Consider the following 16,318-nt stretch of genomic DNA (forward strand, 5'->3'; position numbering starts at 1 on the left):
CTCGGATAGTACAGCAAATACAGAGGTCATCCCTCAATCGGACCTGGCGGCCATTCCAAGGGGCCCGTCTTCGGATAGTACAGCATATCCAGAGGTCATCCCTCAATCGGACCTGGAGGCCATAGGAAGGGGCGTCCTAGTCGGGAATTACGGTAGGTGCATGTTGAAGTCCTCCCTCACGTTGTTCCAGTGCTCACGACCGTCGAAGAGGGGGTTGCTTTCTTCCACCTAGCAGGCGGGATCTTCACGCCTATCGACGTCTTTTCTGAGCAGTGGTTCATAAAGACGCCCAACCCGCGCACAGCAAGGTTGTTGGCTGCAGTAGCGGTGACAAGGATGTTTGAGTATGACAAGTCGACCATCCCCCCCCTCGACATCAACGGCTCTGAATCAATAAAAGAGTGGCTCAGCCGCCTATTCATGAAAACGGCCGAGTCTCCCAAATTGAATGCCCAAGCTAGAAAATTGTTTGAGACCCTCTCCGTATTTGGGAAAAGCGTGGTCATAGAGCAGACCCGGCGTGGCAGGCACGCCTTGATCTTCGACCACAGTGGCGAGAATCTGCCTCACGTCTTTGTTTTGCGCGAAGTTTTGACGTAACCCGTGTCGATGAGTGCGTACAGTTGCAAGAAGTTTCACCAACCCACTAGTTGTCACTACTGCACAGTTAATATTGAACTAACCACCGATTGGCGTCTCTTGGTTTTCAGTATGCGTCTGAACGCCTGCATGACGCGCAACTTCGCACAACACCAGTTCGAGGTTGTTAACGCGGCTTTGGTGGGCTTCTAGACTATCACAGAGCAGGAACATCCCATCTGTCAGTTGCTGTCTCTCCTGATCCAACTGGGCCTCTAAATGTACAAGGTCGGACTCTAGACGTCGAGATTCATCAGTAGGTCGACTTTGCAGCATATGCACCAGAAGGCGTTCTATTCGTTCCAGCCTGCTATCCAAGGCGAGGCTCTCCGGTGTCATTCCGTCGGCGGCCCAGTCGGTCATCTTCACAGGGGCGGAGCCTATGACGCTGTTCGTCGCAGGATTTGCAGGCGTGGGAAGGTATTTCTGGCTAGCTTTCTGATTGGACGCTTTCCTGTGCCCTGAAGAGCGTTGCCCTGACGATCGTTGACCAGACGCATTCTTATCGCTCCCAGCCGCCTTCGTGTTTCCCTTGGCATTCCCCTTGACATTCCCCTTGACATTCCCCTTAGTACCCGCTTTGATACCTCGGCCAGGCTTGGGACTGGCTGGTCGCGACTTTGAAGGAGGGTTCTTTGGTTTGGGAGGATGTGGGCGGCACTGGCCGAGGTCAGTGCCGCTCCCAGGACTCGGCGACTCTACCTTTACTTTAACTTTCTTGACCGCTGGGCACACTGGCAGGTCATCACCAGTTCGAGTCTTCCTGGACGCGGGTTTGGGGGGAACGGCCTTTGAAGGTTCGGGTAGACGTGTCAGTTCGCATCTGGAGCCTGACTCCACCTTTTTGCCGCGAGATCTCCTCCGACGTCTCCGATTTCTCCCACGTGTGAGCTCCTTAAAAAAATAGCCGCCAGTGTCCTCGTAACCATTGCTCTCCGCGAATGTTCGAACAATTCTGTGGTCGTCCATGAGTACAATTCGGAGACCGGCTACACCACCAAATCGAGCCATGAAGTAGTCCTCGATATGGCGAAGGTCAGAAGATGTAGTCGGTCGTCCAGTTTGTAAATGCAGTTCGTGGCCTCGAGGTTTGCAGATCGCCAGTAACTGCCCATCGACACTGAATTGGATGCAGTCCTTCTGCGCAGTCATAGCGATACCACAGGCGTCTAGAGGGTCTCTCGACGGAAGCAGAACCGTCGTGACGTCTTCAGTATCCTCTACAGCATCAGCCAGATCGCGGGAAATCCGGCTCAGATTAAGCCACAACGGACATTCATCCACGTTGAGAAATAGCCTCGCACTGTCCGAACCTTCCGGAAAGAACACGAGCAACCAACCATCGTATGCGAACATTTTCGACGAATAACACGTCAGCGCCGCTCTACGAACCCCAGTGCTGCTAAGGCGTGGGGGAGCTCAGGGGGCGCTCGTAGCCGCCAGACATGGCCGAGGAGGCACCAGTAACATGTGGCTGCTCTCGGACAGTCCCTCCTCCACCGGCTCCATGGCCCCTACCGCAGCTAGACTCGAGTAGAGAACCGTGCTCACACGTCGAGCGTCCACAGGGGCTTCCGTGTTGATTGACTGGAGTTGCATGGTCTGGCGGAATAGGAGGTAAATGAGCACCAGGTTGCCGCAGTTCATACCGAAGAACGCATAGAGCATGGCTTGTGGATTCAGACTGAGGAACCCGATGTTTGCAAAGCTGACCACTCCTGTGGTTAGGAATATTGCCCCAGTCACCCGGCCAAACAAGTTGTACCCAAAGTTGTCAAAGGCAAAACTCATGCTGAATGCTGAGAACTCCCTGTCTCACATCACCGGCTCCGTTGAAGCATCTGCTGCCGTGAAGAAGACTCCCGCCAAAATGAAGGCCCAGTTCTCATCCACGAGCGGCATGGAAATGCTGAGTGTCGCCGTTACGGCTAGAAAAATGTTCAGCACGAACGCTGGCGATCCACGCGTACACCATCCCAGCGCTGGAGCTATTATGGCGCCCAGCGCCTTGACGTAGCCCTGTACTTGGGCCATCCTGTCGCTGGTAAGTCGGAGATAACTGGCGTCGAAGAATACCGTCGTGAGCGTAATCACAGCAATGAAAACGATGAAGAGCCAAAGTCTCGAGGTGTGTAAGAACGACCAGGGACTGAGCTCCTCCGACCGTACCACTCGCTGTGCTACCGGCCTCCCAGACACCACCGACGGCCGGAGAGGCTCCGAGGACTGGGCGGAGCTGGCACGAGTGATGAAGCTGGCGGGGACAACGGGAACTTGTAGCTCAAGTGGGGCGACATACATTTCGAGATCATCCCAAAAGTGAGAGTCGTCCTTGTCGGTTTCAGATTCCTGCGACTTGCTTAGCTCAGTTTCAGAAACGCTGGACAGCCTCTCACGAGGTGCACTGTCACCCGGCATCAGCGAGACCGCAGCAATCCCGATCGGAAGCAGCACGTACACGTAGAACAGCAGCAGCAGCTGGCTCACGCCGACGCCGGTGCTGTTGTGGATGAGCAGCAGGATTGGCATCGTCAACGCGCAGAGAACGACGGCGCCTGATACGATGAAGAACCATTGCTGTGTCAGGCCGTCATCGTGGCCTCACCCTGCCAATTGTTGGGTATACCTGACTATAGACGCTGCTGCTTATTCGATTGAAAGCCGTGCCAGAACCGAATAGAACCATGGATAGGTGATACAGCTGCACTCTCTGGGAACTGAAACGGAAAAGTACGATGGCCAAACCGTTTGAAATCAGGCCGATTGTCATGCAGAGGCGAGATCCGAAGCGATCGTTCATCATACCTGCGACGATGCTGAACCCCTGCTGAGTTGCGCTGGCTGTCACTAGAAGGTAACTGATCTGCTCTGTTTGTTTATCGCAGGTGAGTGTTCCCGACTTGCAAGTCCAGCTGCGTGACGCCCATACTTAGCGCTCACCTGTAGATCCCGTCGTTCTGCATCATGATGGCGAATGGCTGGAATCCTGCGTAGATGTTGGAGCCCACCGCGAGGTACAACACTGTAGCTGACAGGCGTATGTACTTCTTCCAGAATCTAGGCGTTTCTTGGATGACAGTTTTCATTCCAAATGCGAAGACTAGTCGTCAGGTTCGAGCCTCAACGTAGGGTGCTGCCTCATCAAGTCCAAAATGACTCCGTTGGACCACCCGAAGCCAGTCTGCACGTCGTATTCTCCTCCCTCGCCAGCCTTCATGTGCACCGTACTCATCTTCTCGAACATGGAGTTGCTCTCCTTGTAGGCGAGGTAACACGTGCGTACCCACTTGCATGCTTGGCGTCTCGCAAGCTTCACAATCTCCATGTCGCTACTCTTCGAGAGGCCCTCAACAACCATATGCACCAGAGGGGGCCACGCATTGTCGAAGTCCCACTGCTGTACCGTTCGTGTCAGCGAGGTAGGAATGCCACCAATGTAATCAAGCGCGCCGGTGCGATCGAGGTAGTTCACCAGGCGCTTCTCCCTTTCAGCTTTCTTCACAGAGCGAGGGTAGACCTGGCTCCAAAGCAGATGCACATTGCTAGGAAAGAACTGCTCGTTGTGGACCAACTCAAAGTCGGGCGTCTGAAAGCAATCGAAATAGCAGCCCTCTTTCTCGCTCCACATGAAGCTCTCGATAGCGACCGCCCTTTTGGTGTACTGATTAGAATAGTACATCGCTTTTATGTGCTCTCCCACTGAATAGTGGAAGTCTCGAAGCGTGCGCTCGTTGTAGCCCATCAGAGAGTTCAGGTCAACTGGGATTACGCAGATTGTCTTCAGCTGGGGGAGCACGTCCAGAAGTGTGCTGTTCTTGCGGCCGTACTCAGATCCGGGGCCTGCCCAACGCGAACTGAAGTCCCATCCAGTCTCGCAGGCCGCGCGAATGTTCTGCATGAGACGTCTGCTGGCGTCGTCGTCTAAGCAGTTGTCCCGGAGCAGCTCTACATCTTCCATGAAGCTCTCTGGCCGGGGTGTATCCACAGCTGAGCTGTAGATGTTTACGTGATGTGTCTTGCCATCGTACGAAATTCTTATGGCTCTTCTAGTCATCCAGAAGTTATACTCCTTGTCTAGCCAAGGCAGAACCTCACGGATGAACTCACGATCCTTCGTGGCGGCGTAGTACTTCCGCAGCATCTGAACAAGGTAAGGAGGTTGGCTTCGCGTCGCATAATAGGAGCGGGACCCGTTTGGGATGAACCCAATCTGGATAGTGCATCTACGATTGTCTTACCGTTTCTACCATGTGACAAAAGTTGCGGATCATGCCCTTGACGGTGGAAAACATCTCACTCTGCAAGAGCCCCAGGATGACCCAGTAGGAATCCCAATAGTAAATCTCTCGGAACCTGCCGCCAGGTATTACGAAAGGGAAGATGACCGGTATGTGAGTGTACCTTTTTGGGTTCTCAGTCACCTGGTCGGAGAGCCTACGACCCAGATTGAGCCATAGGGAATGAATGGATCGGAGAAACATCCGCAATCTGGGGTCGGTAACCTGCTTGAAGAGCTCGATTTCGGGTTTCCAGTCGGGAGGAATCCAATTGATGAACTCCACTCCAGGCTCATCAAACCAGGTGTTCTTAAAGTCCCGCATAGCCTGTCTAACGACTTCGTTGCCCTCCTTCAATTCGTCCACGTCCAAGTCAAGCCGGTTGAAGGCATCGCGTATGTCTCTCGAATCCGCACGCGCGATCAAGTCGACTACGGACTTGCTGTCGTCGTACAAATTGGCAAGCTGGAGTGCCTCGAACACCGCCCCATTCGCCTGCACGCGGTCCCAAGTTTGGGTCCTTGGCAGGAGCTGGCTGCCGGAGTTACGCAGCAGGCCAGTGCTCATGAAATCGCTCAGAGGCAGGTTCGACTCCGGTCGGCCGAGGATCACAAGCTGCAGTGGTCGCTCAGATTGTGCTGGGCCGGGAGGTCTGTCCCATCCGCCGATTGAGTTTAGCCGCAGTGACCCTACGGTGAACGCGTCTGCATCCAAGCTATCGATAGACAGCAGGTGGGCGGGTTTCCCCTCGTCCTGCAACCAGAGAACGGCGGCGCACTCCATCGAGAGCATGTGGATACGATGGACATCCATGTGAATCGCCTATTAATCTTTAGTCATTGCGAGTTTGTATCCACGACAACAGAGACCTGGTTTCTTCTTCAACCCACGCCGGATCCAGCGACCTCAGTACTTCGACCCTCCACTCCATCGAATGAGCGTCGAGCTCCAGCTCAGGATTGATGAGTTGAAGCAGCAGCAAAACTCGGGCTTCCGTTTGTAGCACCTTCGAGGCCAGCATGCGCGACAGGTCTGTAACCACCAAAGAGGCCAGTGGTCCATCAACATCCCCGCGGACGACAATGACCTCCATCTGGCTGGCAGCACACAAGGCGCGGACAATATAAGTCAGATCGGTTGCCAGCTGAACGAGGGTAGCTTCTCCCTTGCGGTCTAGGTAGGCGTCTACACAGCTGGTCATGATGGCCATGATAAGCACCAGGTCTCCCTCTCGCCGCCAGCCCTCTCGCGTCTCCTGGATTTCCGGAGCGAACAGCAGCAAGAGCTCACCCAGATCCAGCACCGAGGGGCTCGGCGAGTTGCCTCCGGACTTGAGCAGAGATTTTGAGAAGGACTCCACCCAATTGTAAGCGAAGGAATGGATCAGGTGCTTCGCGATAGACCCTAGACACTCCTCGAGAGACCTTCGTGTGGCGCTGAAAGAAGTGATATTCAGTGAACTCTTGCCCAGAGCAACCTCTTGGTTGATGCGAGAGATAAGCTGGGCTCGAGCCTCTAGCCTTTCACTCAACGGGGCAGTTCTCTTGCACTGCTCAGCCTCCTTGCGAACGATTTCGGATAACAACACGTCGAACTCGGCAACAACCACTGCTGTAAACACAGGTTGATTCGCCATCAGCACGTTCTGGATGCCGTCAACGAAGCTTTGCATAGAACCCTCATCCACTTGGTCCTCCCTCCGTCGCTTCAACGCAGCCGCGAGGCGGTCAGAAATACTGGTGAGTGCCTCCGTCGGGATGACAGAATGGGAATCATCTGGCAAGAGATTCTTCGTGATCGCCTCGATCCTGCCGCAGAAGTCCACTGCCTGAAAGCAGTCGCTAGCTCCATCAGTGGCCATGGCCACAATGCGCTCAGACACCGTCAAGGCAGCATCGCAGGATGCGTTGCGCATGACCTGCAGGCTCAGCTTCTCCGCCGTCTCAGAATGCGTGAGCTTTGCCACGAGCGACATATCCCTGTCAAGAACTGACAACAGTTCATGAAGGCTGGGGATCTGTAGCTTCCACAACTTCACGAGGCTCTCGAAGCCCTCCGCAACATCCACGTGCTCTGTTGTCAGCCGCGTCCAGAGAGGGGCGAAATAGTACTGCGTTAGTCCTGCGCGAATTGTTTCGATCGCCTTCACCACTGCTTCGTCTTCCTGAGGTCGCATTAAAAGGTAACCTCGGAAGAGAACATGCACCAACCGAGAGAGTGGGCGTTTCTGATGGTCAGCGGCGGAGCAGTAGGCACCCGCTGCCATAGACAAAAGCCTTTGTAGGTAGCCCATGATACGGCTGTTGTAACGTTTCAGTGCTGATCGTTTGGATTCCTCCTCCTCTCCCAGCAGGGTGGCTGCGTCTTGTAGTGCCAAGAAATCTCGGATACAATCACTGATTCTGAGTGAGATTCATCGCCCAGCCTCACAGCAAGCCCGTGGTCGCGCTGAATTCACCAGCTGCCCGTGAGTCGCCGTAGATGCTACCTCTCCCTTGGGGGGTGATAGTGTCAATCTTGTGGACCAGACAAATAAGTCCATCGAATAGTGGAATCTCAGTGCCAATATCGTCTATGAACGAGAGGGTGCCTTCAGCGTTGAGTGCAGGAATGGACTCCACCAGGTGCAGTATATCGGGCACTTCGTCTTTGAAGCTTGTACGCCGTTTCAGTGACAAGAGGTGCTTGTCTAATGCCGTAAGTCGCCGGTCCCAGCAACTGATTTCGACGAGAATTGTCCGGGTTTCAGACGCCTTCTCCTTCGCCCGCAGTAGACGTTCGATTTCGGAAAACTCGCTGGCATCGCGCTTAAACTGAAGATCTCGAATCGTCCGCTGAGTGGCTTCCACACCGTCTCTCATTGTGCGGAGCGTGACCAACAGGTCTTGCGCTGCGTGCCGACACACCGAAAACTCTCACGTCTGGTCATCCGGGCCTTGATGGACTCAATCTGCTTCTTCTTGGCGGCGCGAGACATTTCCAGCCTCTCCCTCAACTCAGCACATTCCGCCACGGAAGCGTCGTGCTCGAGCCATTGGTTAAGGAACGCGGCATCCTCCATTCAAAATTCACGATTGAATGTCGGCAGACCTCGCAACTCACAGAGAAGAGTCAGCCACGATAGCTCGTGCGGAGAGCCTCAGTGAACTGCTAGCCGGACTGCGAGGCGACCTGGTGACATTAGAGGAGTATGCGTACACCCGACTCAAGGAAGCGAATTCTAATCTCGTGGAACTACAGGCAAAGTATCGAGTTGCTTCGTCTCGGAACGTGTTTCTGAAAGATTGGGTGAGTTTCCGGATAGATTCTTATGAAGTGTGAAATCGTTGAAGACAACGCTCATAGCGTCGTTCGACGACTGGAACATGATAACTACCGCCTGGCTGAGTGCATGTTCTTCCTAAAACAGCGCCTGGAATATTGCGAGAGGTGAGGCTTGTTTCGGGTGTAGAATAGTCAGTTCAATCAAGATGAGTGGTCATTGGTCAAGCATAAGCTCGATGAGATGAACAAGCTCATTCGACAGTCGGCAGCGTTTAGCGACATACGACACCTGGAGACTTTTCCTCCTTCAGAAGAGGGAGTCCAGGATGCGAGCCTTCGTAATCTCACTGGTTGGTATTCACTCAGATGTTCACCACCTCCGAGAACAGCAGCTGGAGCGACTGACCCTAAGCCTGGACACCGCCCAACACGCATTGGATAAGCATGTGCGGAAGTCTGCGCTGGTGCAGCAGGACAACGAGAAACTTCAAGCCCAGTTGGACTCGTGCCAGAACGCCCTGGCGGCGGAGAACAGGGAAAAGAAGGAGCTTCAGCGCCAGGTAAAGTCTCTCCAGACAGCCGCCCAATACCACGGGTGGATGAACCGCAAGGCCCAGAAAGATCTGGTTGACAAGGTAAACGAGAACGACCGAGCGGCACTATCGACCCTCATCAGCACCGGAGATCTCACTTTAGACTTCCTGGTCGACTTGAGGTCCGAGACCCAATCACTTGTGGATCTTATGGTGCAGTGCTTCACTCCCAATACATCGTCTGATAAATAACAACATCATTCTTTTAATGCTGTCATCCGAGGTGAAGCGAGCCATAAACGCCAGCCTCAACCTTAGCAAGGCAAGCGACGTTGACGCGTTCACCATCGAAGATTTCCCGCTTATTGAGTTTACCGGCGCTGCCAGAGAGACAAGGGCAGCAGATGAGAATGTCAGCATTCGAGTTCAAAAAGGTATAGATTCAAGTCACTTGCTGGTGCGATATTCGGAGGACTGGCGGTCTCACAAGAACTTCGGGTTGGTTCTGCGGTGCCTGGAAAGCCTGGACGGTGATCTCACATTCCTGTTGCGCCAGCGAATGGAAGGTGAGCCAACGAGTATTCTCGCATCAGAGTCGGACTTCACACTGCTCGTGACACATGGCGTGGTGAAGAAGGTAGGAAAGGACCGACTCGCAATGGCGGTGGAGCGGCTGATCACATCTGTAATCGTCGCGCTGAAAGACGAACCCAACGAAGATGACCAGTTCGCAGACATCTGGAGGTCCAACATCGCGACTCTCAATGAGTCACTAGAGGAATGACGGGCACAGCAGGCCGAGCCCGAGCATTAGAAACGACATGAGGTAGGCCATTGCCGGCACCGTGGCCGTCTGGATGTGGCGTGCGTGCCTGTGTAGCCTTCATGATTGCCCCACTGTTTGAACTCCTGGAAATACTCCTCGCATCCAAGTATCTTGTGTGTTACCAGGCTGTTCAGACAACGGGCCCGTAGGGTGCTGCTTAGCTCTGTCTCCATCGACAATTCAGAGCGCAGTCGCTCCAAGTGCCAAAAGTGAGAGCGCAGTGCTGAGAGGTGGTGCTCAGGAGGTATCATAAACGTTAAAGGCACGCCTACGGCGTTTATAGGAGTTGGCACACCCAGTAGAAAGCTGATGGTCGGCAGGAGGTCTACCTGGTCGATGGTGCCCGGTCCTTCCTGCAGATCAAAAGGCGACATGATGAAAAAGGCGGCATCGAGCTCATCTCTCGTAGCGCCCCCATGACTACCAGTCATAGTCATTCCGTGGTCGGATATGAGGAGGAAAATTGAGTTGTCCATGTCCTCCAGCCCTTGCAAGGCCAGCCTGACCATAGCGTCATGATACGCGATCTTCCGTGCCATCACTGGCGAGTCTACCTTATCCACGTGACCTGCGTGGTCGACACCAAGCGTATGAAACACAGTGAGTCGTGACGCGCGCACGATCTCCCGTGTCCACCGACCAGACACAAAGTCCTCCAATGAGGCCCATACTGCATCGTCCGTGCTGTCGAGGTCGAAGATGTCTAAAGACTCCAGTGGTTGGGAGTCGGCATGTAGATCATCCCCGAATAACTTCTCCCAGGTGTTATCACCTACAAAGAAAACGGGACGTCCAGCCCTCTTCAACTGTGTTACCACATTGTCTAGGGCCAGCCGTCCGCTGTGCAGACTCTGCAACATGCCTAAGAACGAGGGGTAGATGCCTGAGAGCATCGCCTGCAGCCGCTCCGTTGTGGCTGTCGGGGCGTCGGCCACGAATCGCAGCACTCTTGCTCGATCTGGGTTGGTCGTTGCTGTCAGCTTTACAAATGGCATCTGGTTCTGATGTTGGTGCATCGGATACTGCTGCCATTGAATGCTGTCGAAACGCAAACCATCAACCAACAGCACGAGCACTCGCTGCACTACAGGCTGCCGCTCATGGGGCGTGTCCAGAAGGTCAAGCCAGTCACATCCCTCATTCTGACACGCAGACAGCTTCAAGCAATCCACCTCGAGAATATCGCTGATGCCGTACAGCAGGCGAGGCCAGGGACACATCGACTTCGCAAAGCGGCGGAAGATCCATAGGAAGCCCACGACATACCTAGTGCTTACACTCCCAGCATCACCCACCACAACGTGCTAGCCACCCGCATTACGCAATTCGACAATAGCACTCACTCTCTTCGCTTCCGATGCCTAATCCGCCCAAACCAGCTTGGACTCGGCGATGGTCTGGCAGACTCAGGAGCATGTCGGCCGTGTTTACGTTTTTTGCCAAACCAGCGACGAGCGGCCGATCCGCTTAGATCTTCGTCAGACCGCTCGTTCAGCTCATCCATTGTGCCCTGGAAGGCGCCACCGCTAGGAGATGGTTTCTTCACGGGTACCGAAGTCGATGAGGACGGCGGATTGACCAGCATGATCGTCTCGTCCGGCGAGGGATCCAGCACGAAACTGGCATCGGATCGGTTCGAGGACACCTGAGCACTCTCCTGGGGTTCAGCTTCAGCTTCCTCTGACACCATTTTGTTTTCCGGTGCAAACCACGTCTGCTGCTCCAACATGCGGGTGAACGACCCCTGGCGGCCAGGTTTCCTTTCTTGTGGGACAGGAGTCGTACCGCCTCGAAGAGGCAGACTCTTCTCTGGAGTCCGATCCACTGAAGATCGGCCTGTTTTACGCTCCGGAACTGGCTTGGCTGGCTGTGATCCACCATCCTCCTTAGCCCTTCTCTTCTTGGGAGAAGGTGGGAGCTTGCCCATTCCGGCAGCCATAACTTTTTTCTTGTAAGGTTTCTTGTCTGGTGTAGAGAGATGGGGTTTTTTGGGTGGAACACTCTTCTTAACAGAGGGGAGTGCCTTCTTGTTAATGGGAGAAGGTGGCTGCTGTCCCAACCTCATAAACGCCGGTGGTTTCTCCCGCAGAGCCCGTGGCTTCGTTTCAAGTGCGGGCTTCCCTGCTGGTGGCTTCGTTTCAAGTGCGGGCTTCCCTGCTGGTGGCTTCGGTGCTGGTGGCTTCCCTGCTGGTGGCTTCGCTGGCGGTGGCTTCGCTGCTAGTCGTTTCGCTGCTGGTCGCTTCCCTGCTGGTCGCTTCGCTGCTGGTGGCTTCGCTGCTGGTGGCTTCGCTGCTGGTGGCTTCGCTGCTGGTGCACTCGATGATGACGACTTTCTGCCACGCGCCGAGTCCGCCGGTCGATCAATCTGGGCCGGGCGTCTCCTCCGCATAGATTCTTCCGTTCTGTTGAGGCGATAGAGCTCCTCCAGAGACTCTTCAGAAACGCCAGCGGTCTCGAGGTCGAAACAGAACAGAAATCTCGGCCAGAGGAAACGGTCGGCAGGATAGCGTAGCCCGGATATCAGCATGGCGAACCTCCACTGCGTTGTTTGAGAAGACGACCTTCCTTTGATTTCCACGACCGGCACGGCAATGTGCTGCATTGCTTCTGGTAAGCCCTCGTCTGCTCTGCGCTTTCGTAAGAAGATCCTATTCTTATCGAGAATGTCTGCTGTGTATATGATTCTCGGGAACCACGCCATGTAGGCGCCTGATCTCAGTTCCTCCTCATCAACAGCAAATCCGAATCCTTCGGCTTCCGCAAAGCATAAACTGCATTCAGATGTCCGATTCGCCCTCACTAACACTGCGGATCGTGAGGAAGGATCGTCCGTGCGTCAGGATGTGGTACTTTGACCAACTCTCGCTTTAGGGCGCGGTATGAATCGAATGGCATATTTCGGAAGGTAAGACTCTCGAAGAATTTATCGCGCTGACTGAGACCTTATATGAAGTACCTACCATGCTAACAAGTCTCATACCGCGATCGGAGTCGAGCCACAACGTCGCAGATGTGTCCACCCAGAAGCGGTAGATCTCCTTCCCGTCGCCCCACACCAAGTACCAGCCTAAGCTATGGGTTACGGGTGATTCGACCTCTCTTGCCAACGGGGCCAGGAATCCCACCGCTTGTAGGTAGGAGTCGAATGCTGGAGGTTCTGACTCTGCGAATTTCGTGAGGTCCAGCGCCGAACGCCACCGCTCTCTCTCCTCAGGTCTGCCCAGTTCGAATGCCAATTCTCGGACGTCGTCCGCGTCGTTGAATAGAATCACGACATGGCGGCTGCCCACCTCCAACCCAATGAGGTCCTCCTTGGCAAAGGCATGGATGGGCTGGAGGCGATCTCGGGGATCGTAGTCGTCGAAGACTTCCATGACGTCTGCCATCACCATCACGCAAGCCCCTCGAATAGCTTCGTTGTTTGAAAACCTGTACTCGAGGTCCCTCATACTCCCTAGGCGATCATTATATATCTGTGGGCTAGGGAAGAGGAAGAAGAGTACGTGATGGCCTGGGTAATCCTCGTCGACGTTGGCTTGCATATGGAGAGTCTCGGGAAAAACCACCCACTCAGAGGAACGCCTCGGAACCGTGGCGACCGTGCCGCCTTCCTGATTCGTCACCAGGATGAAGTCCCCGTTGACCTGGAACATATCCTGAACGCGGTGAAGGACAAGGATTTCTGGTTGTTCCGCAGGCATGGAAGGCACTGGTACGCTGCTGATTCGGATTTCGTTCCATCTCAGAGATATCATAGCTGTTACCAGCAGACACCAGCTCTGATGGCGCATGTTCATCAAAGTGTAAACATTAGTTCGGTCGTCGGGGTCTGTGATTGATACCCGATCGTGTTGGTAGACGGTAATTAGGGCTTGGCGTGTCTCAGTGTCTATGCGGCAGTCTGCAACTCGAACGTTGAATGACATATCCGATCTCATTCCATCCAGCGATCCATTGGGTCCGGGTAGCCCCTCAAGCCACCGTCTCGCAGTCGAGTCCACGGCTAGGTGCATGGTGTTGGTGGGGTAGTTCCAAGCCACAAGGGAGTTGGGGTTCCGGGCTGGCAGCGTCGTATGTCCGTCGACTTTGACGCCAGCACCAGACACCACGACAGCGAATGGCCATGTGGGACGAGGGGTCCCTACGGAGGACTCTGCTCGTTGAGTCGCCTCCAAAAATCCACCGTAGGTCAATGCCATTCGCCAACGGTTGGCCGAGTCGCGACTGCGGAAAACGATGACGTGCAGCTCTTCCAGACGACCTCCGATGCCTAGGATCTGCAAGACCAAAACAGTTCCGGACATGTTTACACTGCCTCTGGTGTCGTCAGGGACCAGAGTGAAGAGAATTGCTCCGGGAGCGTTGTCAACGGGGTTCAACTCGTGTACGAGAAGATTCGACCTTCTGACGACGAGAAGCCTCGTGGAAAACCCAGGGGGAACGTCTCCAAAGTCGACAACTCCAAACTGAGATGTGACATCATCGACGTCGGTCTTCTTGGGCAGCTCGCTGCCTACCAGGACCGTATGGTCAACTACGGCCTGGTAAAACACTGAGGGGTCCGGAGTAACCTCGTAGCGTGGAGGTCGAAGCGTCTCGCTATCGAGCCCTCTGAGGAGGTCCTTCATCAAACGCCCCTGCTCCTCTAGAATCGCCATTTGACGTAACGCAAGGTTGTCTGGTTGCGTTGGCCTTTCAGGGGGGGCTGGGTCGGGCTGGGAGACGGGGCGGAGAATTTCATCGGTAGACAGTAGCTTAGCGGGAGGAGCGGTTGTGAGTATCACAGGAGCGCTAAGTGCTTTCTGTTTTCGCACGTCAGCCAGCATGCCCTGAAGGTTGACGATCTCCTCCTTCTGCCTTAGAACTACCTCGGCCTGCTCTTGCAGGACAGACTGCAAGTTAATCAGGCTTCGATGATTGGCCTCCAACTCCTGATTGCCCGTCCACAGATTGCGCATCATGTTCTGGTGAATTCGTTCTTGCCTGTCCAACTCACGCTTCCCAGACGTAGTCGGATCGAGCGACTCAACTAGAGCCTTTGCCTTTTGTTGTAACTTCTCAACCTGAGAACGAATAGCACTCTTAGGGTAGACTAGGCCTTCAGATGAGTCGTTCTCCGCACTATCTGAGTGTTCTGCCGATAGCTGGGAATTAATCGCGGATGCCACTCTCTCCAGACGAGAAGTCTGCGATTCCAACTCAGACACTCGCTCATCCGTAACAGTTTTGGGCCTGCGCTCTTCCAAGACAGGCCTGCTTTTCTTGACCATGACGACAGGCGATTTCAAAGAGGTGACAGCTTCTCGTTGGGCCACATCGAACACCTCGGATGCCAAACTTCTTGGTGGGGCCTTTGGGAGCACTGGACGCGGGGGCGGGCCCACGGGAGGGAGCATATAATTAGTCACGGAGTGGAATTGCCATCAACCGAATTCACAGAAGAAAGACAAACGACGCGCTAACGCGGCTCTACTGGAACCATTTGGCCTCAGATTGAGGTTGGTGAGCACCAACCTTAATCCGTCCTTGTTGGCGCAGTCAATCCAGTGCTGTGTTAGCCCCATCATCTGGCAGAAGTGCCGGCGCGGAGTACCTGAGAAAGGCTCGATCTTCTTTAGTACGCTTTGCGAACGCTTTACTTGCCACTGCGAGGACTATGTAAAACCTCCCAGTGACTCACTGTCACGTCTACAAACTGCTTGCCCATACACTTTACGTACTCTTGCGACTCCGCAATTCTGGCCAGCAGACGTTTCTCATCGTCTTTTCGCTTTTGAGACTCCGCGGCTCTCTTTACGAGTTCGGCTCTCTCGTCGCTGATTTGGGGGTCCGACATTCCCTCTTCGAGTCGGTGAACCTGTGCCAACAGCCCGTCAACTGCGTAGCACATGGTGGGTCCTCGTTCTGCCGTCTGGTTGCAGGCGGGACACACGTAGTCCATCTTCTGCTGGAACCACTGAGTGATGCATGTATAGCAAAAAATGTGCCCGCAATCAAGGGAGCACGAATCGAGCACCCAGTCCTGGCATACAGGGCATGTCAGGTGATCCCTCAGCGCTTTAAGAACCTTGTCGGAGCTATTCGAACCTTGTCCATCATCCAGTGACCTGCGATGCCTTTTAGAAAGGCTGTCTTCACTGAGGTCTCTGGGCCTCTTTCGACTGGCATTCTCCTCGCCTGTGGTCACGTGGGCGGCGGTAGGCATCCAGTCCTCACCGCAGACGCCCAGTAAGGAGGCAGATATCGAACGTTCTTGTGACGTTGGCGCTGGACAGGACCTCAACTGCACGTATTCTGGAAACAGCGAGTCCATGTCCTCGGCGGAGAAGTCCATCGATTCACAGGAGCTCGAAGACTTCATGAGGCACCTCAAAAAATACTGCTTCACTGCGCGTCAAGCTATTCGGAATTTGATAAGATGGACAACATGGCGGCAGTGAGGGAGTTGGGGTGGGCAGATGCTAGATTGTGGGCGCAGACTATGCGTGTCCTCGAATTCTCGAAGGCGGAAGTGTTACGGTGACCTCTATATCCCACACGGTGCCAGTGGAGGTGGAGTCGCCGGTTGAAAAGTCAGATCGGTTGCCATATTCTTCCTTGAGGTGTCTGCTGAACCCTGAGGAGGCGGCCAACCCTAATCGCAGCCGTGGCTTCGCATCCCTTGACATCGCGCTCTTGTCCCTCCAAATCGTGAATGTGAAGTCTTCAGAATCCACAGGCGACGAGTCCCCCAGTGTAGAGCTATTGTCGAGGCTCTCGAGTGTGTTGCCCTTCGGTGA

General features: G+C 54.5%; 9 protein-coding genes across 21 annotated transcripts; 3 read left to right on the forward strand and 6 right to left on the reverse strand.

Moving 5' to 3' along the window:
- Positions 1 to 23: 23 nt before the first annotated feature.
- KVP17_003032 (uncharacterized protein) lies at positions 24 to 600 on the forward strand (the record flags this gene model as incomplete). 2 transcript variants are annotated; one of them, XM_068519873.1, is made up of 2 exons in its annotated part: positions 24 to 152; positions 191 to 600. In XM_068519873.1, coding segments are annotated over 2 exons (539 nt in total), but the record flags the coding sequence as incomplete, so codon positions are not given. The 2 variants fall into 2 exon arrangements, with proteins under 2 accessions (XP_068373653.1, XP_068373652.1); XM_068519872.1 differs by lacking the exon at positions 24 to 152 and having other exon boundaries at positions 337 to 600.
- A 78-nt stretch (positions 601 to 678) lies between these two features.
- KVP17_003033 (uncharacterized protein) lies at positions 679 to 1,995 on the reverse strand (the record flags this gene model as incomplete). Its single annotated transcript, XM_068519874.1, has 1 exon — positions 679 to 1,995. The coding sequence occupies one exon, from the start codon at positions 1,993 to 1,995 to the stop codon at positions 679 to 681; it is 1,317 nt and encodes a 438-aa protein (XP_068373654.1).
- A 63-nt stretch (positions 1,996 to 2,058) lies between these two features.
- KVP17_003036 (uncharacterized protein) lies at positions 2,059 to 3,605 on the reverse strand (the record flags this gene model as incomplete). Of its 3 annotated transcripts, XM_068519881.1 has the most annotated exons (4): positions 2,059 to 2,431; positions 2,459 to 3,216; positions 3,245 to 3,551; positions 3,580 to 3,605. In XM_068519881.1, 4 exons carry the CDS (start codon positions 3,603 to 3,605, stop codon positions 2,059 to 2,061), a joined length of 1,464 nt encoding a protein of 487 aa, XP_068373661.1. The 3 variants fall into 3 exon arrangements, with proteins under 3 accessions (XP_068373661.1, XP_068373660.1, XP_068373662.1); XM_068519880.1 differs by lacking the exons at positions 2,459 to 3,216; positions 3,245 to 3,551; positions 3,580 to 3,605 and having other exon boundaries at positions 2,059 to 2,430; XM_068519882.1 differs by lacking the exons at positions 2,059 to 2,431; positions 3,245 to 3,551; positions 3,580 to 3,605 and having other exon boundaries at positions 2,455 to 3,168.
- Positions 3,606 to 3,739: 134 nt separating this feature from the next.
- On the reverse strand, positions 3,740 to 5,729 carry KVP17_003038 (uncharacterized protein; the record flags this gene model as incomplete). Of its 3 annotated transcripts, XM_068519885.1 has the most annotated exons (2): positions 3,740 to 4,849; positions 4,878 to 5,729. In XM_068519885.1, 2 exons carry the CDS (start codon positions 5,727 to 5,729, stop codon positions 3,740 to 3,742), a joined length of 1,962 nt encoding a protein of 653 aa, XP_068373665.1. The 3 variants fall into 3 exon arrangements, with proteins under 3 accessions (XP_068373665.1, XP_068373666.1, XP_068373667.1); XM_068519886.1 differs by lacking the exon at positions 4,878 to 5,729 and having other exon boundaries at positions 3,740 to 4,780; XM_068519887.1 differs by lacking the exon at positions 3,740 to 4,849 and having other exon boundaries at positions 4,863 to 5,708.
- Positions 5,730 to 5,748: 19 nt separating this feature from the next.
- On the reverse strand, positions 5,749 to 7,977 carry KVP17_003037 (uncharacterized protein; the record flags this gene model as incomplete). 2 transcript variants are annotated; one of them, XM_068519883.1, is made up of 3 exons in its annotated part: positions 5,749 to 7,318; positions 7,347 to 7,806; positions 7,836 to 7,977. In XM_068519883.1, the coding sequence occupies 3 exons, from the start codon at positions 7,975 to 7,977 to the stop codon at positions 5,749 to 5,751; spliced, it is 2,172 nt and encodes a 723-aa protein (XP_068373663.1). The 2 variants fall into 2 exon arrangements, with proteins under 2 accessions (XP_068373663.1, XP_068373664.1); XM_068519884.1 differs by lacking the exon at positions 7,836 to 7,977 and having other exon boundaries at positions 7,347 to 7,777.
- A 17-nt stretch (positions 7,978 to 7,994) lies between these two features.
- Positions 7,995 to 8,965, forward strand: KVP17_003034 (uncharacterized protein; the record flags this gene model as incomplete). 3 transcript variants are annotated; one of them, XM_068519877.1, is made up of 3 exons in its annotated part: positions 8,227 to 8,345; positions 8,373 to 8,518; positions 8,547 to 8,965. In XM_068519877.1, 3 exons carry the CDS (start codon positions 8,227 to 8,229, stop codon positions 8,963 to 8,965), a joined length of 684 nt encoding a protein of 227 aa, XP_068373657.1. The 3 variants fall into 3 exon arrangements, with proteins under 3 accessions (XP_068373655.1, XP_068373657.1, XP_068373656.1); XM_068519875.1 differs by lacking the exons at positions 8,373 to 8,518; positions 8,547 to 8,965 and having other exon boundaries at positions 7,995 to 8,237; XM_068519876.1 differs by lacking the exon at positions 8,227 to 8,345 and having other exon boundaries at positions 8,507 to 8,965.
- Positions 8,966 to 8,981: 16 nt separating this feature from the next.
- KVP17_003040 (uncharacterized protein) lies at positions 8,982 to 9,497 on the forward strand (the record flags this gene model as incomplete). The annotated part of the gene is made up of 1 exon (XM_068519892.1): positions 8,982 to 9,497. The coding sequence occupies one exon, from the start codon at positions 8,982 to 8,984 to the stop codon at positions 9,495 to 9,497; it is 516 nt and encodes a 171-aa protein (XP_068373672.1).
- Positions 9,486 to 14,935, reverse strand: KVP17_003039 (uncharacterized protein; the record flags this gene model as incomplete). Of its 4 annotated transcripts, XM_068519889.1 has the most annotated exons (5): positions 9,486 to 9,585; positions 9,612 to 10,805; positions 10,883 to 12,310; positions 12,340 to 12,470; positions 12,500 to 14,935. In XM_068519889.1, 5 exons carry the CDS (start codon positions 14,933 to 14,935, stop codon positions 9,486 to 9,488), a joined length of 5,289 nt encoding a protein of 1,762 aa, XP_068373669.1. The 4 variants fall into 4 exon arrangements, with proteins under 4 accessions (XP_068373669.1, XP_068373671.1, XP_068373668.1 ...); XM_068519890.1 differs by lacking the exons at positions 9,486 to 9,585; positions 9,612 to 10,805; positions 10,883 to 12,310 and having other exon boundaries at positions 12,463 to 12,474; XM_068519891.1 differs by lacking the exons at positions 10,883 to 12,310; positions 12,340 to 12,470; positions 12,500 to 14,935 and having other exon boundaries at positions 9,524 to 10,759.
- Positions 14,936 to 14,962: 27 nt separating this feature from the next.
- Positions 14,963 to 15,900, reverse strand: KVP17_003035 (uncharacterized protein; the record flags this gene model as incomplete). 2 transcript variants are annotated; one of them, XM_068519879.1, is made up of 2 exons in its annotated part: positions 14,963 to 15,193; positions 15,220 to 15,900. In XM_068519879.1, 2 exons carry the CDS (start codon positions 15,898 to 15,900, stop codon positions 14,963 to 14,965), a joined length of 912 nt encoding a protein of 303 aa, XP_068373659.1. The 2 variants fall into 2 exon arrangements, with proteins under 2 accessions (XP_068373659.1, XP_068373658.1); XM_068519878.1 differs by having other exon boundaries at positions 15,175 to 15,873.
- Positions 15,901 to 16,318: the final 418 nt, after the last annotated feature.

Source organism: the organism of the source record quoted next (genome assembly GCF_019968985.1).
Source record: "MAG: Porospora cf. gigantea B chromosome Unknown PgB_NODE_499_length_16318_cov_114.659, whole genome shotgun sequence".
NCBI lineage: Eukaryota > Apicomplexa > Conoidasida > Eugregarinorida > Porosporidae > Porospora > Porospora cf. gigantea B.